This window comes from Gordionus sp. m RMFG-2023, chromosome 5, assembly GCF_954871325.1.
Source record: "Gordionus sp. m RMFG-2023 chromosome 5, tfGorSpeb1-WG-v2, whole genome shotgun sequence".
Taxonomy (NCBI): domain Eukaryota; kingdom Metazoa; phylum Nematomorpha; class Gordioida; order Chordodea; family Parachordodidae; genus Gordionus; species Gordionus sp. m RMFG-2023.
In genome coordinates this window covers 8,808,431-8,832,553 of record NC_088779.1, presented here as the reverse complement: position 1 = coordinate 8,832,553, position 24,123 = coordinate 8,808,431, and the positions used below count along the sequence as shown (strand labels likewise).

The 24,123-nt window shown below is 26.3% G+C and overlaps 1 protein-coding gene across 1 annotated transcript; it reads left to right on the top strand.

Moving 5' to 3' along the window:
• Positions 1-3,841: 3,841 nt before the first annotated feature.
• On the top strand, positions 3,842-23,666 carry LOC135929449 (uncharacterized). The gene is made up of 5 exons (XM_065466040.1): positions 3,842-3,896; positions 16,052-16,614; positions 20,163-20,414; positions 22,590-22,690; positions 22,822-23,666. The coding sequence occupies exons 2-5, from the start codon at positions 16,309-16,311 to the stop codon at positions 22,937-22,939; spliced, it is 777 nt and encodes a 258-aa protein (XP_065322112.1). The 5' UTR covers positions 3,842-3,896; positions 16,052-16,308; the 3' UTR covers positions 22,940-23,666.
• Positions 23,667-24,123: the final 457 nt, after the last annotated feature.

Genomic DNA, 24,123 nt, shown 5'->3' with positions numbered 1-24,123 from the left:
GAATATTTAGAGGAATCTTCAAACTTGAATGTACAGTACGACTAATTTCATCAACTTTATTAATGGAAAAATATGCAGTAGTTTTGTCGTGGCCTTCATAACAATACTTACGACCGTTTTATGGTTGAATCAACATTGTCGTTCATGATTCTATTTTAGAGGGGGATACCAATGCTGACATTGACACAAATATCGTTTTGCGTTCTTCTTTTATCAGTATCCCAAGGCATAGGCATATCATCTTTATCAGGAGGTAATGTGTTTTGTACACTGCTTTGTTAATCCGTCATTACTTTCATATACAACCCTAAATATAAAATTATATATTAATTATTTCCTGTCCAGACGACCGCCCAGATTTATTTTGTCGCTTTTTCCATCGAAAATTAAAATGTCAACAAGGATTTGCTCTTTATTTTATCAAATACATAATAAATAATCCTCATTATTATTTAAAAAAATTATCCTAAATTTATATGTCAATAAAAAAAATATCTTAAAAAATATACAAATAATTTGCATATAAGTTTCATTAGTGTTTAATGGCATTTTTGTAATTTAGATAGACAGCATTTTTTTAAAATTAACATAAGAAAATATATATCCCTTATCAAATTCTTTGACAAATAATTTCAGAAATGCAAGACATACATTAAATTTATCTGAAAAACAACAATAACCCTATATAATAAACAACATATTTTTTAGATATAATTTTAATTGATCATAATACAAAAAAGTATAAGAGTCGGTTATTTTAATTTTATTTATCATGATTATCTAATAAGTGGTTGCCCAGGCCTTCCTAGTTTCCCTTAATACGAAATTTACATGTTTTTTTTCCATATTAGACTAATTGGTAAATCAGATATTTCACGTTCATGTAATGATATTAAAAATTTAACTATCTCCGAGGCGGGAAAAAATTTTCAAAATTATAATGGGTAGGACTGGGCTTGGAACCTCAAAATAAATATTCGCTTGCACCTGACTCTTGGGAATATTCTTTACAAATTATTAAGGGTTGAGCTGGGCTTGATAAACTTTTTTAAAATTATAAGTGGCTGCTTCCTAATATTGTGAGCCTGAACCTGGCATGACATCTATCGTAAAAAATGAATAAAAATCTCATTCCCCGTCATTTTTGACGGGCTTTCTACTAGTTTATTATTACAATTCGCTTCTAAGTGTATTAAAATTGTTAAAAACGCGAAATCTATAATAATTTGACGACGGCCGATATTTCAAGGGGTGACCCAGCTCCTAACTATAGATCTATATGATAAATATATAAATTTTATTATTATTTAAATATGAAAAAAGAATAAATCTAGCAATTTATTTAAATCAATTTTCTTCTATATAATTGAAAAAATGATTGAGATTTTATATTTTTCTCTTAAGTTTTTATGTAAAATGATAATGTGATGTTTAACAAATACTATAAAATAAATTTAAAAAAGAAAATTTTATATTAAAATTTTAAAAATTATAAAATACAACTTAAGTAGCAAATATTATTCATTTATATATTTTTATCCGCATTATAATAATTATATGATAGGAGGATCAAAAGATTAATAATCTTATTATATAAAATAAAATAATTTACATCATTTTATTAGCATTTATATCCCTAATTTAGTTAATTTTGACATATTTGTTGTAAATCATAAAGGTTAATTATAATACAATATTTTTTAAATATTATATTAAATTCTCATTTTGCAAATATATCGTCTTTTTAATAAGATATTACTTGATCACATATTTTTAATGTTATGCCTTCGAGTATTATACTATTGGATAAAATTGATAAAGAATACCGTTGGATAAAATTGATTATAAAGATTACCATTAGATGAAATTGATTATAAATAATACTAATAGATAAATTTGACTGACCTTTTTTTATTAATGCTGAACGAATATGAAATCAAATATATGTTCAAAATAACAAAAGAAAATGACAACATTTTATATATTAATTTTTTTACACTCTCTATCACTATAACAATGTTATTGAGTTCTTTGTATTCATCGAATTCACCCTATTCGAAAGTTTGTTTCGGCAATATATAACATGGATTAGTCAGATAGATGGATAATATGAATATACATACACAATATTTATATTTGTAAAATTTTAAAAACGACTTGTTAAACAACTATACTAAACTAACTTTTTTTAAAAAAAATTCACAAGCTTCTGCTCCTATATTCTTCTTTTATTTATGGAAAATATGAATATGTGGCTATAGGTTAACAACTAAAGGCAATTTTTGAAAAGGAAGAAAAAAAAATTTTAATTTTAAATTATTAGTTCTTTTTGTTTCCATGATTTTCATTACAAACTATCAATACTATAACAACTATTATACAATAAAATTGATCTCTTTTTCTTTAAAATGCATAAATATAAAATTCTATACTGATTGTTGAATGTTAAAAATTACGATTTTGAAATATCAGCTTTTACATCATTTTATGAAATGTATTTTATCATAATTCATTTGGAATAAGAAGATACGATAATTTAATTTTGCAAATAAATGTTTTCATATTGTAATGATGTTGTAGCATGCTATTATTATTTAAGCTTGATAAATAATATAAAAAGTGTGAAATATATGCAGGGTTGTAATCTATATTGATTTTTATAAGAACATAAGCAAGAAACGGTACCGGAGCAGTTTGTCCTTGCAAGAGAATTGTTTATGGTGATCTTTTATTTTTGGAAAAATTGTTTAGTAAAGTCAATCAAAATGGCCTGTGGTTTTATAACCATAAATTTTATCAAAAATTAACTTGGAATATTAATTTTTGGTGCAAATTTAATATAAATATTAGAATAATGCTTTGAGAAATTTTACAACACAGAAGAGCATGCGAGTGGCGATATTTTTTCAACTTAATTATTTAAAAAAAGTTCTAAAATTTTGTCTTTCCTGAATAAATAATTTAAATTTTTTGATAGAAGTATAAGAAATAGATAACTAAAATTACTTCAAATATCAAATATTTATTCATATTGATGACCTAATTTTTATATATTATATCATTTTGAAATTTCATATATATATATTGTGCAGAGGCCAGTTTATCCTCCCACACCCGCCCATACTAAATGTCTCTTAAATATTTATAAAACAAGGGACGAGCAGCGGGAGAATTTTAATTATTTTAGAATAAAATTAACAGAACAGGCTTAAGTTTATACTATTTTATTTTATATTATGATATAGAATATTTTATAAATTTAAAAAAATTATATCAAAATAAAATAATTAAAGAGCCATCTATTTAAACATTGGCAGCGGGGTCAAACATTTTAGATAAATGTTAGGATGGGTAAATTTTTTTTAGAACCATGGGAGCTGACAAGATAAATAACATTAAAAAGGCTGCCTTTCAGGTAAAACAAACTCCGCATATTTCAGACCTTTATTTGAGATATGGCACATAGAATTCTGTTATAAAGCTACTTCCAATTATTTTTATTTTCCCATATTTAGAAATTTAACGAATATAGAAGACATAAGCAAATTAAATGTAAGAATAGAAACACGCCCTACGAATATAATATTTATTAAAACATTTGTTAACTTTTTAAAAACATATGATATGATAAATAATTTTATACTAAATGTTAATCAAAGATGTTTGAAGGTAAATTTGGTATATATAGGGGCCTATATTGGGGTTATGCAACTGTTAGGAAATAAGAATAACATCTTGCTACAATACAAAATTTAGCAGTTTATTTTGTCATTCAAATAGTTAATCAACTGGATTTTACAGGTTAATGTTTAGCATTACTTTGATACTAGTAACATCTGTATTCCAAATAAAATAATTCATTCATATAATTTTTTTTCACCTATGCATTTTGCAAAGTAAACAATACTATCTTATATTTATAAAGCAATATTTTATAATGTTATTATTTCTTTTGCAATAAAATAAAGTATTTAATAAGTTTTAGTTTACTGGTTTTTATTATATTTAGATATTTTCATTTATTTTTGAAGGTTTTAGTATATAAATAAAAAGGTTTATTTATTATTATATTGTGAATTTAGTTTAACTTTTAACATATTAAAATTATCAACAAATGGTCATTTCATATAATTAATTCAACAATGTAATTTAAGTAATAGATAATTTTTATGAAATCACATTTTCTTATAAAATTTACTTTATAATTTATCATATTGCCATGTTTCACTTAGTTAATATTTTTAATTATTCAATGAAAGTATTATACTTTTATAGGCTAAGCCAATTATATATTGATTATATATGATTTAATCTTATTACAAATGTAAAAAATATTTATGAATTTTATTTTATAGACATTAAATATAATTTAAATTGATTCCCCTGTTTTATTTGTAGATGTTATGTTAATTTTTATAACTTCTTATTATGTTTTGTGCCAAATGTTAACTACATAATATATTATTTTTTCAAAATTAATTAATCTGCTATTACATTGAATAAAAGGTTGCCTACAATAACCTAATCATACAAAAATAAATCTTTTGACTCATTAATTAAATCTGGCAAAAAAACAAATTTAAATTTTAATCTTAACTATTAAAATAATAAAAAAAATTTTTACCATTATTTTCCATTAAATAAATTTAAAAAAAAAATTTGTTTTGTAACTATATTTGTAAAAAAATATAACACTTAAAATTAAAAGCAAGGCTCAATTTATAAAAAACAACAGTCCAAACTCATGTAGCACTGCTTGATTATTGGTGGTGGTTACTATGAATGTGGCCTAAGTCAATTAAATTTTTGGATAATATCTTACCATTTTGGTAGGCATCTTTCGACATAAAAAAATTATATTTCTTTATAGGCATCAATCTTTAGATATCATCTTGTTTTCTATAGTGTTTTTCTATATATATAAAAAATATACATTAAAAACTAAAGCCTCATTACATATCATAATCATTTTTTTTAAAAAGAAGAAAAATTTTAGTTAGTCTATAATTATAATTTATTTAAATCTTTTATTCAACAAGGAAAATATTATAAATATAACCTATTTAATATAAATATTTTCCAAATTTCATCTGGGATTTATAACTATCCAAACATTTGCATCACAAAATTTCAACTATTCAAAAATATAATTCAATTATAGTCTGTTTTGATCTGAATTTCGAAAATAATTTACAAATATGATTTTCCATACTCCTCCCGTACTGTATAAATAGAATTAAAATTTAAGGTAACATACCAAAAAATGTGTAATAAATTTGTTGGCAAAATATTTTAAGTGGTATTTTGAATTGGCTATTATAGTATATATACAACACACACAATATATGAATATAAGATATGGCTGTGAAATTCAAATTATCTATTATTAAACCAATATACAGCTTTATGACATTTATATTATTTTTGAAAACTCACCATTTTATTATAAGTAATATCAATAAAATTTGGAACCCTGGCTAAAAAAAAGGTTTTGGATTTGTATAATTTTTTTATAAAAAAAAGTGGTTCTAATTCCACTGGTACAAAGTTAAATCAGTTTTTAAAAAAATTAAACAAATTTAAAAAAATCAATCATATCACAACTTTTGTTTTGCTGGAAATTTTAATTTGTTTCCAGGTTCTGGATATTTCAAAAGAGGATCTGTTTTCATGATTTGTTTTAGCACCATTTCTTAAAATGTATTATTAACGGTTCCTAGATTTTTTAGCTCTGGCTTCTAGATTTGTCTTAATTCCAGTTCCAAAAATCAACAATAATTTTATTTCGGTTGTAAAGAAATTATTGATAATAGGTGCGTAGCTAGGTATGGGGGAGGGTGTAATTTTATTTTATACTGAATGATTTTTTTGGAGTATTATAAATTTATTAGAACCAATCATATTTGAAACAAATGATAAAATATTGGAAAATACAAAATACTAAGAGTGAATATAATACGGTTGAAAAATATTATAGATACATAAACCGGTATGTAAATCACAATATAATAAATAAAACATTTTATAATGATTTAAAAAGTTAACCAAATTAATCTTCTTTCCGATTGGGCCAATTGTTTGCTTTCTGGATTAGATCTCGATGAGTAAAGCTAGTCTATTCAATCAATTTTAAGATGTCATAATTTTGATATAGGTTTTTATTCTCTGTAGAAGAAGGGGTTCTCTCATTTGTGCTTGTACTAATTGTTATCATTGCCAAAATATCTAATTTTAATATATTTTCAAAACTTATAAAATATAAATGCTCCCACTATATTTCTTGGAGGTTTATCTAAAAAAATGAATCTTTCATACCATTTAGTCCGCTGAATAAAATTTAGCAAAATATTTAATTTTTTAATATTAAGATTTGATATATCCTCAGATGCAGCAAAAGAGGAATAAAAACGGTTACTTTATAATGATCCTCAATTGAGCCCATGTTAATATTGGAACGATTTGTTTGTAGGTAAAGTCGAAGCATGTGAATCTCAAAATCATATAAAGCTTTCACCTCCTCAACAATCACTTAAATCTCGAGAAATTCTTCGTCGATATTAACTCTTGGTCTTTTTAGTTGTAATATAATAATATTCGCGATTCTCATAATCAATCAAATCCATTTTTTTGAATTGCATAAAAAAAAATTTAGTCATATTAAATCTAATAATGTATCAGCTTCAGATGAAATATATGTTTCAGGTGATTCTGATACTTCTCCAAGGGCATACAATATAGGCTCTTATAGATCCAAAAAATGTTGTAACACTTGATGTCGAAGGCTCCATCTTTTTAAAAATTTTGACCAAATGCCATATATATTTTTTTACCTCCATTTTAATCAATTTTGCAGTAAATCAATTTTGCAGTAATTATATTTTTTATAATATCTTTTTTAACCCAGGACCTTTTAGATCTACCCCAGCCCTCCTCCAACCGTCTGATGTTGAAACCCCTATTCAATTTATACCTATTCTAAACGGCTGGGAATTTTCACTTGAGGCTTCCTTTCCCCTCACCCCAATGCATCAATCTTTTAATGTATACCAACTTTCACTAAAAATCGTTTGATCACACATAAAATAACAACACCTTTGATTGTATATATATTTTTCTAAAACACTTATATGCCTTTCTTTAAGGTGTTTAATCTATTCTCCATTTATCTTCCTGTATATTTTGGCATTAGCAAACACCCTATCATTTTTTTTTCTTGGTCTGTATAGATGTAATGAACGAAAAAAAATTAATAACGAGGAATAGAAAAGTTATTATGTTTATTTGAATAAAAAATCGGTAAAATCAACCCTACCTTTAAAAGTAGCCCACTATTTCTACCGCTATTTTACAAGCGCGTTACTTTAACAACACTGCCCTTAAGATTCGAATTAGATATTGGTTCATGAAGATTTCTAAAAAAGCTTTCGGCCCGGTAAGATATTTTTCTCGGGTTGTCTGGACCTATTTTTTTTAATAGGCCAGCACATCAAAAATGTTTTGCCAAAATAGCCCTGTCAATTTTTTTTAGCCTTGTACATTGGCCGACATGCCTCTAATTCAAATGTCGTTGATAGTCATACCCTCATATCTGCTATATATGACCTTGTCTCAAACAATCTGTTTCTGTTAAATTAAGCGAAATTTATCCTAATCATTCTCTTCCAAGCTCTTATGTTGAATCCCCCTCCCCACTCCCAAAAAGAAGTCTTTATCTATACACGATATGACCACCAAGTTGGTTTTTTATTAGCCAGCTAAATCTATATCTTCCACAAGGCACTACTCACGTTTAACCAAAAAAAATTTTTTTTGAACATTAAAAACCATCTTATTTTTTTTCTATCAAATTATTATGATATCATACACCACATATTTTTTTAAACACATTTTTTTCTTATTTTCATTTTTCTTTATTATTTTATAAATTTAAATAACCTATATAAATATAAATATTACCTATAATATTTATTGCCTTTCTCCTTACTTACTTACCACTTTTATTTTTTTACCATTCATGATCATGTTTTTATATTTATTTTCACCCTCCTTTTTCGTTCAGTTTTTTTTTTAAAAAAAGAAAAGAAAATTTATTTTTTTTTACATATTTTGTCTCTTACCTTAAATATTTACACAAACTTAACTTTTCAACACTTTCCACTAATAATTTGCATATACATTATTTAGTAAAAGAGAAATTATATTGAAAATGCCAAACTATATAAAGGATATTTGGGCTTTACCCACTCCCACCCCTCATGACCAATAGTGAAACTTAACTGATTATTAAAATAAGAGATTAGCCTAGTGCTTGTTAAATGACTCGATTAGTTATCCAAACCTTTTTTTTCCATCTGTGAGCAAAATCTCCATGCTTGCATAATATTTTTTGGGTAAGATATTGGATTAGCCGTTTAACAACACTAGCCCTAAACCCCAGGGGTAAAATGACTTTGTACAAGTTGTCGGCCCGGTCCGTAATAATAATTTTTTTTTACTAAGGAAAACAACATACATAAGTTTGCCTAATTTTTAAGCTTTTAAAATAATAATTCGTGAGATTATAACATTGCCCTTAAAGGAATATTTTTTATAAATTATCCGGTCTGGTCCGGAAATCGTTTTATTTCGGAATCAAAATAAACCCATATCGAGAAATAAAAAAAGAGTAATAAATCCCCAGTTTTCTACATTTCACTAAAATCGTTGCGTTAGTGAAGGAAGGAAGGAAAGAAAGATTATATATAATATAATTAAACAAAATATAAAAATATATTTTAAACATTTATTTGAGGCATGAGGGTCATCTTAACATTTTATTCATCATTTAAAGTTTAATAAAAAAAACGTTAAAACATTGATTTGAAATATGATACAAATATAAATATCGTGAAACTTTGTCTGCTTATAAATAATTATAATTGTTTTTTTTTGTTGTAATTATATTTTAATCAATCATAAATCTATTAAGTCTCTCTCGTTTTACAGTCACGCGATGACAATTTTTTTTATATGCATTTTATTTAGAAGCTCGGGCTGGGAAAGGGCATTGTGGGCCGAGGCTTAGTGATACATTCTGTAATTATGATATAAATAAAAATTTAGAGAAACATTTCAAGGAGAGCTAGCTATCTATTCTTTTGTGCCTTCTTTTTGTTATATCTTAATCTCTATTATATAAAAAAATAATTCATTACATTAACATATGATAACATCTTTTTTGTTAACAATGGGATCTGTAGTTTCAACCATTTTGTTTTGTTGGTAGGACTCGAAGATCACGCGTTCAAATATCAAAGAAATAATCAAAGTAAGAAGTCACATTAAAATAGTGGCCCTAAAATGTTACTACTTAAAATATCTTATAGACTAATCTTAGCCCGTATCAGGGTCATCATTACCCCCATATTGTTATTGTAATAGTTATTTTTCCATTTCGATTATTTTTAACGAATTGATTAATTTCTATTCATAAAATTATATAAATCTTAATATTCACTATTCGCACGAATACCGAATAGTATATTATTCTTATCATTATGTACCCTTTACTCTTTACTTTTCATTTTTAACTGCCTCAAAACCGGGGCTTAAATGCGACTTTTAAATGAGCAGGTTTTGTATGTTTCGCCACGAATTCGCTCTAACTATCAATGCAGAGTGAAGGCTTGTACTAAAAGCAAAATTTTTTTTATCCAATATATATTCTAAACTAGACATTTTTTATCCATAAAACATCCTTCCACAGAGCGTGTGTCTACAATCTTATAATAAGAATATGTTTTTGGGGGGTATAACCACTTGCTCATAACAGTTATAATTTATAAATTTAATGTATTTCAATTTAGCCCTTTTTAAAAAAATTAATTAAACTATAATTCTTTTATGTATATTTTTTTTTTCTAGTAGAAAAAGATAAATATTTTAAAAAATATTATACTATTTTTAATTTTATTTTACATCGTGTTTTTTTGTTAATTTGAATATGAAATAATAAGGTATTCAAAATATTATTTTCCTTTCCCATTTTTTTTTTAAAAATTATAACAATTATGTAAAAACTCTTATTATGAATCACGTGCCTGTGCATAACATAACACTACGTGCTTTATTTCTAATAAAAAAATATTTTAATATTTCATTTTGGATGGATGCTATGCGAGCGTACAATTCTTCCAGCATTGCAAATCATTAGTATGGCGAAAGCGGAGCAGATTTTAATTTCAATTTTAAAATTCATCTCGAAAAGTATATTTTAAGTTATAATTTGAGTCATTGTCGTCACTAGTTTTAATTTTTTTTAATGGAAAAAGAAGGAGGGGGACTAAAATATATTTTTATAATAACAATAAAAAGGAAATTTTTATCTAAAATTAGTAAAAAATGGAAATTCTGTCTAAAATTCGCGCATGTCTAAATTTTTTTGGGAAACTTAAACTCCCATTCTGCCACTATTTACATGGGAAAAATACTTATTCATAATAATAATCCAACATTTATTTTCTCGAGTCAGAGATAATTTGATCAATAGTCCAGGATTGGGGAAGACATTAAAATAAAATTTCCTAATTTCAAGCTGGGTTCCCATTCAATTTATCCTAAAATTTGTCAATAATTTTATTCCGGAGGGGCCTCTAAAATCTTAAATATCTCAAAAACTGTTTGAGATTACAAATAAATTTCTTGGCATGCCTTAAAATATTATAAAAACGCTTAATTTAGCATTAGAGAAAAAATATTCAAAGCAGGGATTTGGGCCCGACAAATTTATGCCGGTTACGGTATGGGCCGTGGTTCTAATTTTTTTTGAAATAGGGTTAGGTCGAGACGCCTGGTTCGATGTAAGTCCTATATATAGAAATTACTACTAAATTACCCAAACTTTTGATCGAAAATTGTAACTTATTTTGTAAAAAAATAGGAGTTTAAAAAAAGGTTTTCAATATCTACTATTTTCATCTAAAAGTTTTATGTTTTAGATATAACTTTTAATAATAAAATCGAGTTTGATTCGTTCGTAAACTTAATTGCTTTTTGGGTTCACGGGTTGGGAGGAAAAAATCTAGAACTCGGGTCCGAAGATTGGGCTCAGTTCGGAATCCCGATTCAAGGTTTTAAAATATTTTGTAGTCCTCTATCATCTTTGTCCGTGTATGAGATATCGACGATTAAAAATGTAAATATTTCTTATATTTTTGATATTTGCGCGGGCTAGATAAAAATTTAAAATTTGGGCGAATGATTACCCCTAATAGGTGAACTGCATAAATTTCTGAAATTCAAGGGAGTCGCCACGAAAAATACCAAAGGTTTGTCGATTTGACATGGAATTCATATTTAATATTTCGTTTGATATGAACCATTATTAAATAAATTAAAAATGGCGGAAAGATGGTAATGGTACAATAATAGTTTTAAAATAGATCAGGTATAATTAAAAATTTCCCTAAAGCTCTAAATATTTTTTTTTACCCGACATTTCAGTTTAATTACAAAAAGGAAGAATTTATTTTTTAGTATATAATATACTTTTTCTGCCAAAATGTGATTAGAATGATTGCTTTTGAAATTTTTTTTTATAATTTGAAATGCTTTTCAAATTAAAATATCTTTTAAAATTTTGATCTCTGAAGATTTTTTGAGAATCCTCAAACTAGTTTTTTTGAACAAATTTTACTTGAATTTCTAATCTTATTTGTAAAAAATCTTTTAAGTAAATATTTTGTGATTTTTATGCATAGAAAATGTTTCTTGATGTAATTAAAAAATCTTCAATTTTGTGATCTTCAAAAATCTTTTGATCAAACTTTTGTGCAAAAAATATCGGATTTATTTAGACTAATTTATATGATACTTTTGATCTACATTTCAAACTTTTATGATTGAGGGTTGGTAAAGAGAGTTTTTTTTTCAGTTTCTTTTTTTTTTACTAACCTAACTCTGGCTGAACCCAACCCTAATTTTTCAATCATTGGATTGACATCGATCGACTGATAATGTTTTAGGGGTATACTAGTCTTAGCTTTCGAGTTATTGGTAACATGATGGAGTTTTTAAAACATAATTATTTTTACATTTAGTCTTGCACAATGACATGATAATACTTACCTAGAACTGGCGATTTATTCATTAAAATGCGTTTTGAAGCATCGTTGAATACAAATCAGCTGGTGTTACGCCATTTTAATTTCCCGTTTAAAAAAAATAAATGAAACTGATTTTTTTCTTTTAAGATTTTCAAAAATATTTTTAGGCTGTGTTCAAAATATCAAAAAAAAATAAAATTACAAACTTTCGAAACTTTAATGAAAATAAACGATGTCCAAAATATAATTCTATAAAATTTTGTAAATTTAAAATATTTAAAATACGACTTCATTAAAATGATAAAATTTGCCAATAAAACTTTTCGAATTTTTTAAAAAATGATTTTTGAAATAGTCTAATTGTAAATTATTTATATAGGAAACTAAAATGCTCCTCAGTTGATTTGGTGTTATGGGCATTGCATTCATAAATTTTGTAAATTTTTATATTTTTAACACTTAAATTTTGTTTTTTAGTTTGAACTTTAATCAATATAAAATTCAAATTTCAAAATATCAAAGCTCAGCGAATTAATATGACTGAGGGAGGAGTTATAATTTTTTTTAAAAAAAATGGAGAGTTTTTTCTATAAGTCTTACCTTCAGGGGCCTTCATTGGCCATTCTTTGATTAGGCCTGGCCCGGGTCCGTTTTTTAGGCCCGAATCAGAAAGAACGGGAGGGCGAGTGAATTTCTAATATTTTAAGGGAGGAATACATGCAAAATAAATAGCTAAGCCGAAATTTTTTTAAAAAATGAGCGGGCGAATAACATACGACACTACCTAGATTTACGATTCGTTCATTTAAATGTGTATCATCAAATCAGCTGATGAGACGTCTTTTTTGGTTTCCCTTATTAAGTTCATAAACTTTCGAAACTTTAGATGAAAATAAGTAAACAAAGCTATTTTAAATATAAAAACATGAAAACAAAATGACGTACACCAGCTGATTTATATTCAATCACGCCTTAAACTGCATTTTTAAAAATAAGTCTTATTATTATTATGTCATTAGGGCGGGTTGAATTTTTTTTAAAATCATGGGTGGGCGGGTTATAACCTCAACGATAATAATATTAATTTTTTTATGTCATCTTGATATTTCGGATTTGATTATAATTTTAAAATACCAGTCGATACCTTTGTATTCTTTTAAAAAAATATTTATTTGATAACCGAATCGATCCCATCCGATACTAAAAAATTGTTTTACTCTTTAAATAATCAATATGAAATGCTTTTCAAAATAAAAGAAATCTTGATTTTCAAAAAAAAAATTTAAAAGAGGATTTTTTTGATCAATTTTAAACCTAAAATTTCTGAAAAAATTTTTTGAGCTAATAAATATCTTCTGCGATTTTTTATGCATAAAAATTTTATGAAATTTTGCAACAAACAAAAATTTGATCTTTGAAGCACAGAAATCTTCAAAAGTATAGATTATTATTTATTACAACGATGATGTCCTAATCTGAGCTCTTTTTTCACGAAAAATAATATAGCCATTTATAAACATGCATTAACTTAGTAAATTATTTACCATCAAGGTCGATTTTTACCTTACTATCTTTATATATTTTTAACCCACTAAAAAATCGGCTAAACTAAGTTTTTAGCTGAAAACTATCGTTCTGGCCTCGGCGTTTTTCTTAAAAAGATAGCAGCTCAAATTTGAAAGGTTAACGTATTTTCTCAGGCAGGCGCCTGAAGATTGAGCCAACATTTAGCCCCAACTATGTTACTACACTAGAGAGGTGGTCGGTAAATAAAACTTTTTTTAAATAACGAGTAGCTTGGAGGTAAGGTCATATCTGAAAAATTTTCCTAAAACCATCATTTTATTTCTCCTAAAAAAAGGATATTATTTTTTTTACAGGGAATAACACATTATCTAAGAAATCTGTAAAGGCCGATAGATAATATAATAATTTTTCTTTCTCTTCTTCTATATATATTTAACAACATTAAAATAACAATATTATTATTATAATACTTAACTATGATATAATATTTTGTAAAAATTTACACCATAACAAAACAATAAAAGTGAGGGGAAAAAAGGTATAAAAATTGAACTTTCAAACGCTCCTTAACTTTCTCATTCTTTTTTTTATTGCGGAATTTAACGATTTGCTGTAAAATACAATCATCCGAAAATAAAAATGATTGACAAATTATACTTGTCATTGTTATTGCCTTATTTGTTTAACATTTTACACAGATATACGACACTGTAGTTATATCTGATTGGAACGTTTCCCAAGGGAATAGTTAATATTTCTGGGTTTCGAAATAAAAACCTCAGAAGTAATTAAAAGTTATTTCACTTACTATAGACGTTAGTTTATGGGGTAATTTTTTTTTGCAAGATACTAAAATTTAATCCGCAAAAATATTCCTCTAATTCGAAAACTAGTTAAGTAAATGTGTCGATCATATTTATTTTCGGATGAATATAAAGTCATCCATATTTATTTTTTTAAAATTTCATAAATTATTAAAGACTATATCTAAAACGATTTTTTCTTCTTCGATAGTAAATTCGAATCGAATAAGAAAAATATCTGTCGAATAATTTTTTTTCTCTATCATTCGATCGAATTATTCATAAAAATATTTGTAAATATTCGAAATTATTCATAAATATAAATTCTTCTCTATATTTAAATGTTCCTTGTGGATATACCTAAAACGAATTATTTGTTATTCGATATTCGACTCGATTCGATTCGTATTTTACGAATATGAATAACACAAATATTCGATTCGAAAATTCGAATCGAATTTGAATAAGGAAAATATATTATTCGTCGAATAATTTTTTATTTATTATTCGATCGAATTATTCGAGATTATTCTATTAAAATAATTTATATTAATAAATACAGAAAAATAATCATGGGAATTATTTGCATCCATAAATTACTTTTTTTAATAAATCAATTTTTCCATTTTTGAGAATATTTAAAAAAAAATTAATTTTCGAATCGAATACAGCACATATTCTATTCATATCCGGATTCTTTAAATTTGGTCATTAAATTTTTTTTGACTATAAACTAAATAGTTTTCAAAATGAAACTCGAAAATCGTGATTGGATGTTTAATTTCGAATAGGTTGATTGTGTAATTAAAAAAAATTCAGCTCATTTATATTTCGCATTTGTTAGGTCCGAAAACCGCCTTTTAAATAACCAATGGCCGGGCCAGGTTTACTCATTCATAGGTCTATGCCAGTAATAGTGAATATATTTTATCCAATGCATAATTCCTCAAACCCTAAAACGCTCTTGTATATTTTGCCCCCGTCAGAACGTCGAAAAAATGTTTTAGGGTTGGTCATGGTCTGCTTCCTTAACGTTGCGTTTGAACGGTTTTAATGTTGAAGGATAGGGAGATAAAATTCGCACTTTTATTTTTGCACGCGTTTTAAACGCAGCGTCAAAGGTGGATCAGGCTTTATTATATGCATTAATTATGAATAAAAATAAAAACGTTGCAAATTTTATCAATTAATTTGGCCTGGATTTATTAATTTATGGGAATATTTTATTTGCCAATGCCATTGATCTCTGTTTTTCCTACATTATTATATATAATTCTCCATAAACCATTCATTTACCTTTTTTAAAACTCTTTTCCCGATCATTAATTTGATCGAAACAGCTGTTTCTCATAAATTTTTAAATGAAATAATCAATATATTTTTAAAATATCGATTTTAAAATTAAAACAATAGCTTACGCGTTTTTTTTAAATATTAGGACAAAATCTATGCCAGGAAAATGACATTGATCTTGTGTTTTAAAGTCATTTTTTTAAAAAAATAAATTTGAGCTACAATTTTAAAAATATATCAAATTTCCTAAATTTTTATTTGTAAATCATTACCTTAAACCTACGATCCATACATATTCTCTATTTTTTTTTTCTCTAATAATAAATAATATTTTTTCTTTGGCAGGCATAGTATTATTCTTGTCTAAAGGTCATAGAGTTTAATTACTTGTTCATCTTTAACTCAGTTCCGCTGCTAAATCACGGACTTCGCGACTTGCTCAATTAACTATTACAAGACAATTCAAAAATCAATCATTTTTATATTTTAGCGCTTCCTTTCAATTTTTCCAATTTAATTTTCGTTCATGGACAAATTATCTTATATATCCGGGTAAATTATTCGAATAAATCCTCCATAACCTCCTGTCACCCCTCTCCGTCATGACGTCATTGTCGGCCGCCAACTTCGAGGAGAGGAGAAAGGCCCTGATGGCCAAAAAGCTCTCCTTCTCACCTCCGTCCGTGTCCAAAGTCAAAAAACAAGCCCCGAGCTCGGCGGAGGAGAAACGTATTATTTCCGATCAGAGCAACGGTGAATTACAGTTACCTGTGATAATGACCTCAACTAATAATAATATTAATAAAATCGGCAAAATCAAGCACGACATGCACGGATTAAGTCGTGGAAAGCTGGATCAAGAGGACGGCGGGAAGCCCTCGCGGCTCTCGGCTATAGAGAAAATCAAGGTTTCTTTTTTAAAAAAATTTTTTGACACGTAAAAAATACATTATATATTAAGATTAACAAAAATGGTCGATGCTAACCCGATATTTAAGAAAGAAGGAAAGAAGGAAGGAAGAAAGAAAGAATAATATTTGGTTTTTATAAACCTTTAATTCTATCTTAAAATTGATTGAGAATGGAGTGAGCAGAATAGAACTAGAACTATAATAATCGAACTACGACGACTATTAATAAATTATATATTTTTTTACATATAAGTGAACGGCTCGTTTTGAGCCGATTTTTATAAACGGCTATCTCAGTATTTTACCCAGAAAAATATTGTGTAAGTCTGAAGATTTGCTCATACAAGGAACAAAGGTCTAGACATATATTATCGAAATCTCGAGGCTTAGGCAATATTTTTTTGGCTAAAATATTGAGTTAGCCGTTTTTAAAAATCGGCTCAAAACGAGCTGTTTAACAACACTATTTTAATCTTTAAATCTACAGTGTTGCTCAGATTTGATGGAATATTTCCGTATTTTTTAATTTTTTGCAAATAAATTATATTCAGCTTGCAAAAATTGTTGAAATATAACAAGTATGTTTATAAAGGAATCGGTAATATTTTCTTTAGTAATAAAGTTGTTTTTTTTTAATCGCAAAAGATCTAAAAATAAATATTTAATTGATATAAAATGTGAATTTTTTTTATTAAATAAGAAAATTTATATTTATTTACCAATTTATACCTTTCACTTATTTCACATGAAATTAAATAAATTGTAGATTTATTTTGAATTTTACCGACGCTACTACAAGATCAATAAAATAACATTTTTTTTTACAAAAAAAAAATTTAAAAAATAATAATGATACATAATTATATAGGTGAGTTTTAAAAATTACTAATTTAAAATTAAATTTTTTTACAGAACCTAATTTATTATTTCATAATATTAGTTAAGTTCGCAGAGAATAACAATTTTTAATGAATTATGATTATGACTCTAATTTAGAAACTATTTACATATTACAGTTTATATGTTTCGTTTCACACTCCCGACGAGACAATTTCCAAAGGTGAGCACTCCAGGACCCTATAGAGGGTGCATCAGTCAATTTGTCCGAAAGTAGGTTGTTGTAGAGCAGTTTAAAATTAACCAATTGTCCCGTATCGAATGAGGAGCTTAAAATGTCGGGATTTCTATCATGTCGGTAGTGTTGTTAAACGGCTCCATACTAGCCTATTTTTAAAAATGGCTAACTTATTATTTTATTCAGAAAAATATTACGGAAACCTGAAGATTTTGCTTATAGATGTTACAGAGGTCTAGGCATCTATTAGCGAAATCTTGAGACTTAGGCAATATTTTTTTCTGCCTAAAATATCGAGTTAGCCGTTTTAAAAAACCGGCTTAAAACGAGCCGTTTAACACTGCATGTCGTGGTCGAAGATTTTTGTTCTAATGAATAGGATTTTTTTAAAATTTTATTGTAATTCTGTGCCATAAACACATTCAACTAGATTTATTAATGATTGCGATGCATATTTTGGATCTCATCTTCCTAGGTTACTTTATTTACATCCGGATATTGATGTATTGCTTGGGAGTGAAGACAAAATAGATCAATTTACTTTAAAAAACGCCCAAATTTTGAAATGCGATGAAACCATTTATAAACACTAGCCCTAACCGGCAACAATCCTAACCGTAACCTCTTGAGGAGGTTGATTATATGAGAAGAAAACTGTTTCTCTATGTAAGACCTTTTCGTACGGGCGTGTGCGGATTTAGACAAAATTGTTTTTAGACTTAGGCCAGACTCCGACACAAATTATTTTATATTTCTAATGCTTTTTTTTATAAATAGTATTTTCAAATAGCGCTTGTAATTTTTCAGTGTTCCTTGAAAAAAAATGTACCTTATTCTCCTGCCCCATCTTTTTCTTCCGAATAATAATAATTGGATCTATCTATTAAAGATATAGTTAAATGTTGGCCTATTTTTTTAAAAAAAGATAAAAATAAATTTTTTTACCACTAATTAGAAATAAAAACAAAATGTTTTTAAACCCCACCCTTCCCCGGTTATTTTTTTTACTATTGGTGTTAGACGGCTCGATTTATTCGATTTTAAATTAAGATTTTAGTCATAATAATATTACCCAAACCTATAGATTTCGTTAATACATGCCCCAAACATTTCTGCCATCTATGAAACAAAATTACGCAATTTTTGGATATAATATTGGGTTAGCCGTTTTTAAAAATCTAGCCGTTTAATAACACTAATTACTGGTAAGTCCTTAAGTCCTCGGGGTATGTCATGGTTCGACTTATCCGGCTCTATTGCTTCGACTAAACAGGCTAGGAAGTATGAGAAACAACAAAAATACTAGGGCTATGCCGATCCACCTATTTTTCACCCATCCTATCCGATATTGGTTCAAAACCAATCCGATGCCGATCCGTTATTTATACTGATTTTTAACCACCCCCTTTAAACCAAATGTAATTTAGAAATCAATATTTTTTATATAAAAAATCGAATAATGGATTTAATTTATTTATGTTTATATCAACTATTAAGACTATAATTAAAAAAGATTATATTATAATAGATAAAAAAAACTATTATAATTATATAAAATAAATATACATCATAAAATAACAGTAAAAAAATCGGATCGGTTTTTACAGGTATCGGCCCGATCCGATATTTTCCACCTAAAACAATTCAAAATAGGTTGCCCTAGTTTAAAAGCTCTTTAGTGTAGGCTAAAGAGAAGTATAAAAATAAGTCAAACCAGGAGACACCCACAAGGCTATCATTTTTTATAAAAGATTTTAGAAAAAAAATGCCCATATCCACGGAGTTCATGAATCATCTTTATAAATTATACAATCATCTCAAATCGTTATATTCCTGACGGCTATTTAAGCTTCATAGGAACATTCTCTTAATATTTTTTTTTTAAAAAAATGCTTATTTGTATTTTTTTAAAAAAAATGTTTTTAAATTAACCTTCTATCTTATGTAAAAAAAAATATATTAATATTTTAATCCTTACGCAAATAAAGTTCTCCTAATTCGAAGATAAATAGTCCTTCCTAAGAGATTAGGCTAATTTATATTTATTTTATAAATTTGGCTGATAAGGAATTATCCTACTTATTCGTTAAATTTATTAAAAGGAAATTGTGAGAAGAAAATAAACGTTATTGAATATATTAAATAAATTAAATCATAAACCAACCATAATCACGACATGCGTCTAATTTGTGAATGAAGATTATTTCGCTTATTTGTCTAAGTTCAATTATGCATTACAGTAATAATCACTGACTGTCATTTTTGATTTTTTCTTTGGTTTTATTTATTTGAAATAATATAAATTATATGATCGTCTAATTTTTTTATATACTATAAATAGAATAACTTGGCATCTCAAATGCTTTCTTACCCTTTATATAGTTATTATTATTATTTACATAATATCATGGACTTTATTTTTAAAACTTATTTTTATCATATAACTCCCTCCCATTACATATTATGTCAGGGTAAAATACATATAGACCCAATGGCTCTCAGGCCGAAATTACCTCAAACTTCTTCCGCCTCCCACAAAACCGAAAACTCTTATAACCCACCAAAGTCACCTGAACCCGATAAACGTAGCCACTTATCGAGATCTCCCGTCATGCGGCACATACATAATCACCCGTCCAAAATAACGCTGGACGAACCCGCGGACAACGTGCTATCCTTTGATCAACCTTCTAATCACACAACTTTAGCCGCACCTACATTGGTAATTGATATATGATTCCCTTCCGAAAAAATAAGAAAGATTGTTATTAAAACATCCCCTCTTTTAAAATCAATTCTTATTAGAATATTGATTAAACCTTTTGTTTTGGGTGGTTTATTCTTTTATATTCGAAAGAAATAAGTTAAAAATTAAATTGAGTGTTATAATATTTACTAGTTGATAACCCGTCAAGAATGATGGGAATAATAAATTGAACTATTATATGAATTTTTTTTTAAATACATTTTTTTATATAAAATAAATGACAAATTTTATTAAATTTAGCGTAAAATATATGAAATTGTAATCAAAAATGTAGGGTAGATATTGATAAATTGGTATTGTATGTTATTTCCAGAGTTCAAATATTGTTGTTGAGATAAAATTTTTATACTGGCATATTTTGGAGTGGTAATATAAGATAAATGTTTATTTTTCAATTGGCTAAATATATTTAAATTTATTTGTTAAATCTAAATTGTAATAAGTACTTAGGATTAGTGAGGGAGTTTAATTTTTTGGCATAAGAAGATATTGATAAATAGGTATTTTATACTATTTGCAGAGCTCCCATATTGTAGTTGAGATAAAAAAAATTTTACTGCGATATTTTGGGGTGGTAAATAATTTAAATTTATAGATTTAAAATGTAATATAAAAATTAATAAATTTTACTTTGATTGTATATAAATATTTATGCTAATAATATGAGATGAATGTTTTTCAATTGGCTAAATATAATTTAATTTGCTATTTTAAATTTAATAATATTCATTCTTACCATAAATTTGTTAGATCTAAATTGTAATAAAATAATTTTATAAAAATTAATAAATTTTACTTTGATTGAATATAAATATTTATGCTAAAATTAATATGAGATAAATGTTTATTTTTCAATTGGCTAAATATAATTTAATTTGCTATTTTAAAATTAATAATATTCATTCTTATCATAATTTGAGGTGAGGTTAGTATTCTTTTTAATATAACACAATGAGATCTAAATTATATAAATTAATTGGAAAATAAATGTTAATAGCAAAATAATAACATATATAAGAAAGATTATAATACAAAATTTAATATAGAAGGTGGCTCAGTGGAAGAACGTATGCCTTTAAAACGTTAAGTCATAGGTTCAAATCCCATGATGTGCAAAAAATTTTCTTAAAATTTATCATTAGAGAGATATAGTCTCCATCGATTTATTTAACATTAAGAAGATAGGAAAGTTGATAGAAAAAATAAAATTTAACATTAAGATGATAGGAAAACGTTCATTTCTTGATTACGGTGATTATATATATAGATAAGTATGGTATCTAATATCTCAAAAATATGGCTGTGTCGATCCAAAAATTTTTCTCAGATCCAATTCTAAATTTTTCGATATTTCTACGAAACCTATAAGTTATTTATTTTTCTATAATAACTAATTGTTGATATTTTATAAAATCATACTATTTTAACATTTTCCCGGATTTTAGAATTTTGATCATTTCGTGAAATATTTAGTCACGTTTTTCCCCACGAGGACCGAAAGTCATTTAGCCGGACAGTGCATCCTATAGTAGGATGTCTGACATATATCTTCATAAAAGGACTCCCCCCCCCCATTTTAATAATGCGATTGATTCGTGCGCTCCCCCCCCCACCACGCGTGTTAAAGGGTTTTAGTTATGCTAATCTGCACTTTATAAATGGTCACGTGATACTCTAAATCAACTCCTAAATCATGCAAAATAAAGACTGATTTTTATGATGACAAAATTGATTGAATTTTTCTTTGAAATTAAAATTGTTTAAATATATTTTTTTTCATCAATTTCCGTTATTGAAATATTTATTTAAAATGCAATTCTTCCATCCTTTACTAATTGAATATATGGTTATTGGTGCAGTAAAACTGAGCACACCATTAATAGACGTTCTTCCTTAATATCAAAATTTTGAATAATTATTGTTTACTTTTTAAAAATGGGTTACAAATTTTTTTTTTCAGAGAGTGCATCTTTTAAACTTTTATTTAATTCTTGCCTGGCTATTTAACAGCACTGAAATATATACTTTATAACGGCTGGATCAATTTTAATATAATTATTCGAGGAATGAATAAAAAAAAATTATTTTTTAAATTTTCCGCCAAATTATATATATTATTTTTAAATGTAGACAAGACCTAAAGGTCACTCCAAACGTAAGCCTCCTACTAAAACACTTCCTAATATATCTTCTCTTCCGCCATCCTTCCTCATTTCCTCCGGGACTCCAAGGTACGGTATAAAATCAATAACTTAAAAATAATTTTTCCCTTTTATAAATTTATTTATTTTTTACTTTTTTCCTCAATTTTTTTTTTGTAATTTGTTGTTATTACATATTGAAATAAACCTACACTTTAAAGTCAACACGCGTCGCTTAATCGAAACAATAATAACAGCAACGAAGAATCAAATGTCTCTAACATGAACGATGACGTAGTCTCTGATGTCATCGGCGATATTTTGTTTGTAGACGAATAAAATTTAAATATTATATAGTAGATTTTTTTTTATCCCCCCACACAAAAGCGTCTTCTTACTATTTTCATAATCGATGTATCGTGATATATTATTTCTTTGAATAATTTGAAACCGATTTATAATCATTTTTATAAAATGTTATAACGGGCGCTTATTTTTTTTTAAAGTTTTAATTTATTTTTAAAATAATTTTTAAAAAAGTAAATTTGTTATTATTTCTAATAATCTAAAAAAAAAAAATTATCTCTAAAATTCAATTCCCATCTTTAAATTAATATTTTAAAAAAATAAATGTTATTATATTTTCTTCATTATTTAAGTTCTGCAAAACGCCATTGTGATTTTTTTCCTCTATTATAATATCAACAATCATTCATAAAAAAAATATTACTCGAATATAAAATGCTTAAAATAATTTTATAAATTAACACAACACTTTTAAATATTATTAACTTATTGCAAGCAAAAATTATTAAAATTTTTATAATAATAATTATTTATAATTAGACGATCTTCTATCGTCACAATATTATACGCAAGGACAGCTTATGCTTTTTCCAAGAAACCATCAGGATCATCTGGATAAATTCATACGCTAATTATACGATGTTATATTGATTTGGTATGATAAATGCGAATGCTATTGGCGCATTTTAAATTTTCATCTCCCCCAATCCGAATATTGCAAAATTATAATTTTTACAAAACAAAACAAAAAATTATTATTTTTTAAAATTATTTATATAATATGTAATGTATATTTACAATATTATGGTTTAAAAGGGAAATGTATAAAATAACCCATAATAAAATATTAATGTCAAGTTTTGGGATTTAGATCTTTTAATTATATTGGAATAATTGTCATCAATAAATCAATTATTTTTCTCTATTCTAAGTATATACTTTCAACTTCAAGTGGCGATGAGTAATAATAGACCTGGACGAATCGTTTTTGATTTTCGGTGTAACACTGTAAATGGATTGCCGTATGAAATGTTCTCTGTTAGTCTTAATCTCATGATTTTTTTTAAATATAAATCACAAATTTTAGAGAGTTGAGTGAAATCAACTTGCTTCCGCTAATGATAATGGAAGTGACGCCATTAATTAATATTTTCTATAAATTCTTTTTATTCCAATTTACATATATTATAAAATAAATTATTTTATTTGAATGAATT

Excerpts from the sequence above, each read along its gene's own strand:
- LOC135929449 (XM_065466040.1), top strand. The coding sequence starts at position 16,309 with ATGACGTCATTGTCGGCCGCCAACTTCGAGGAGAGGAGAAAGGCCCTG. Across the intron at positions 20,415-22,589 it reads CTTTAGCCGCACCTACATTG|ACAAGACCTAAAGGTCACTC; the intron begins GTAATTGATATA and ends TTTTAAATGTAG. Across the intron at positions 22,691-22,821 it reads ATTTCCTCCGGGACTCCAAG|TCAACACGCGTCGCTTAATC; the intron begins GTACGGTATAAA and ends TACACTTTAAAG.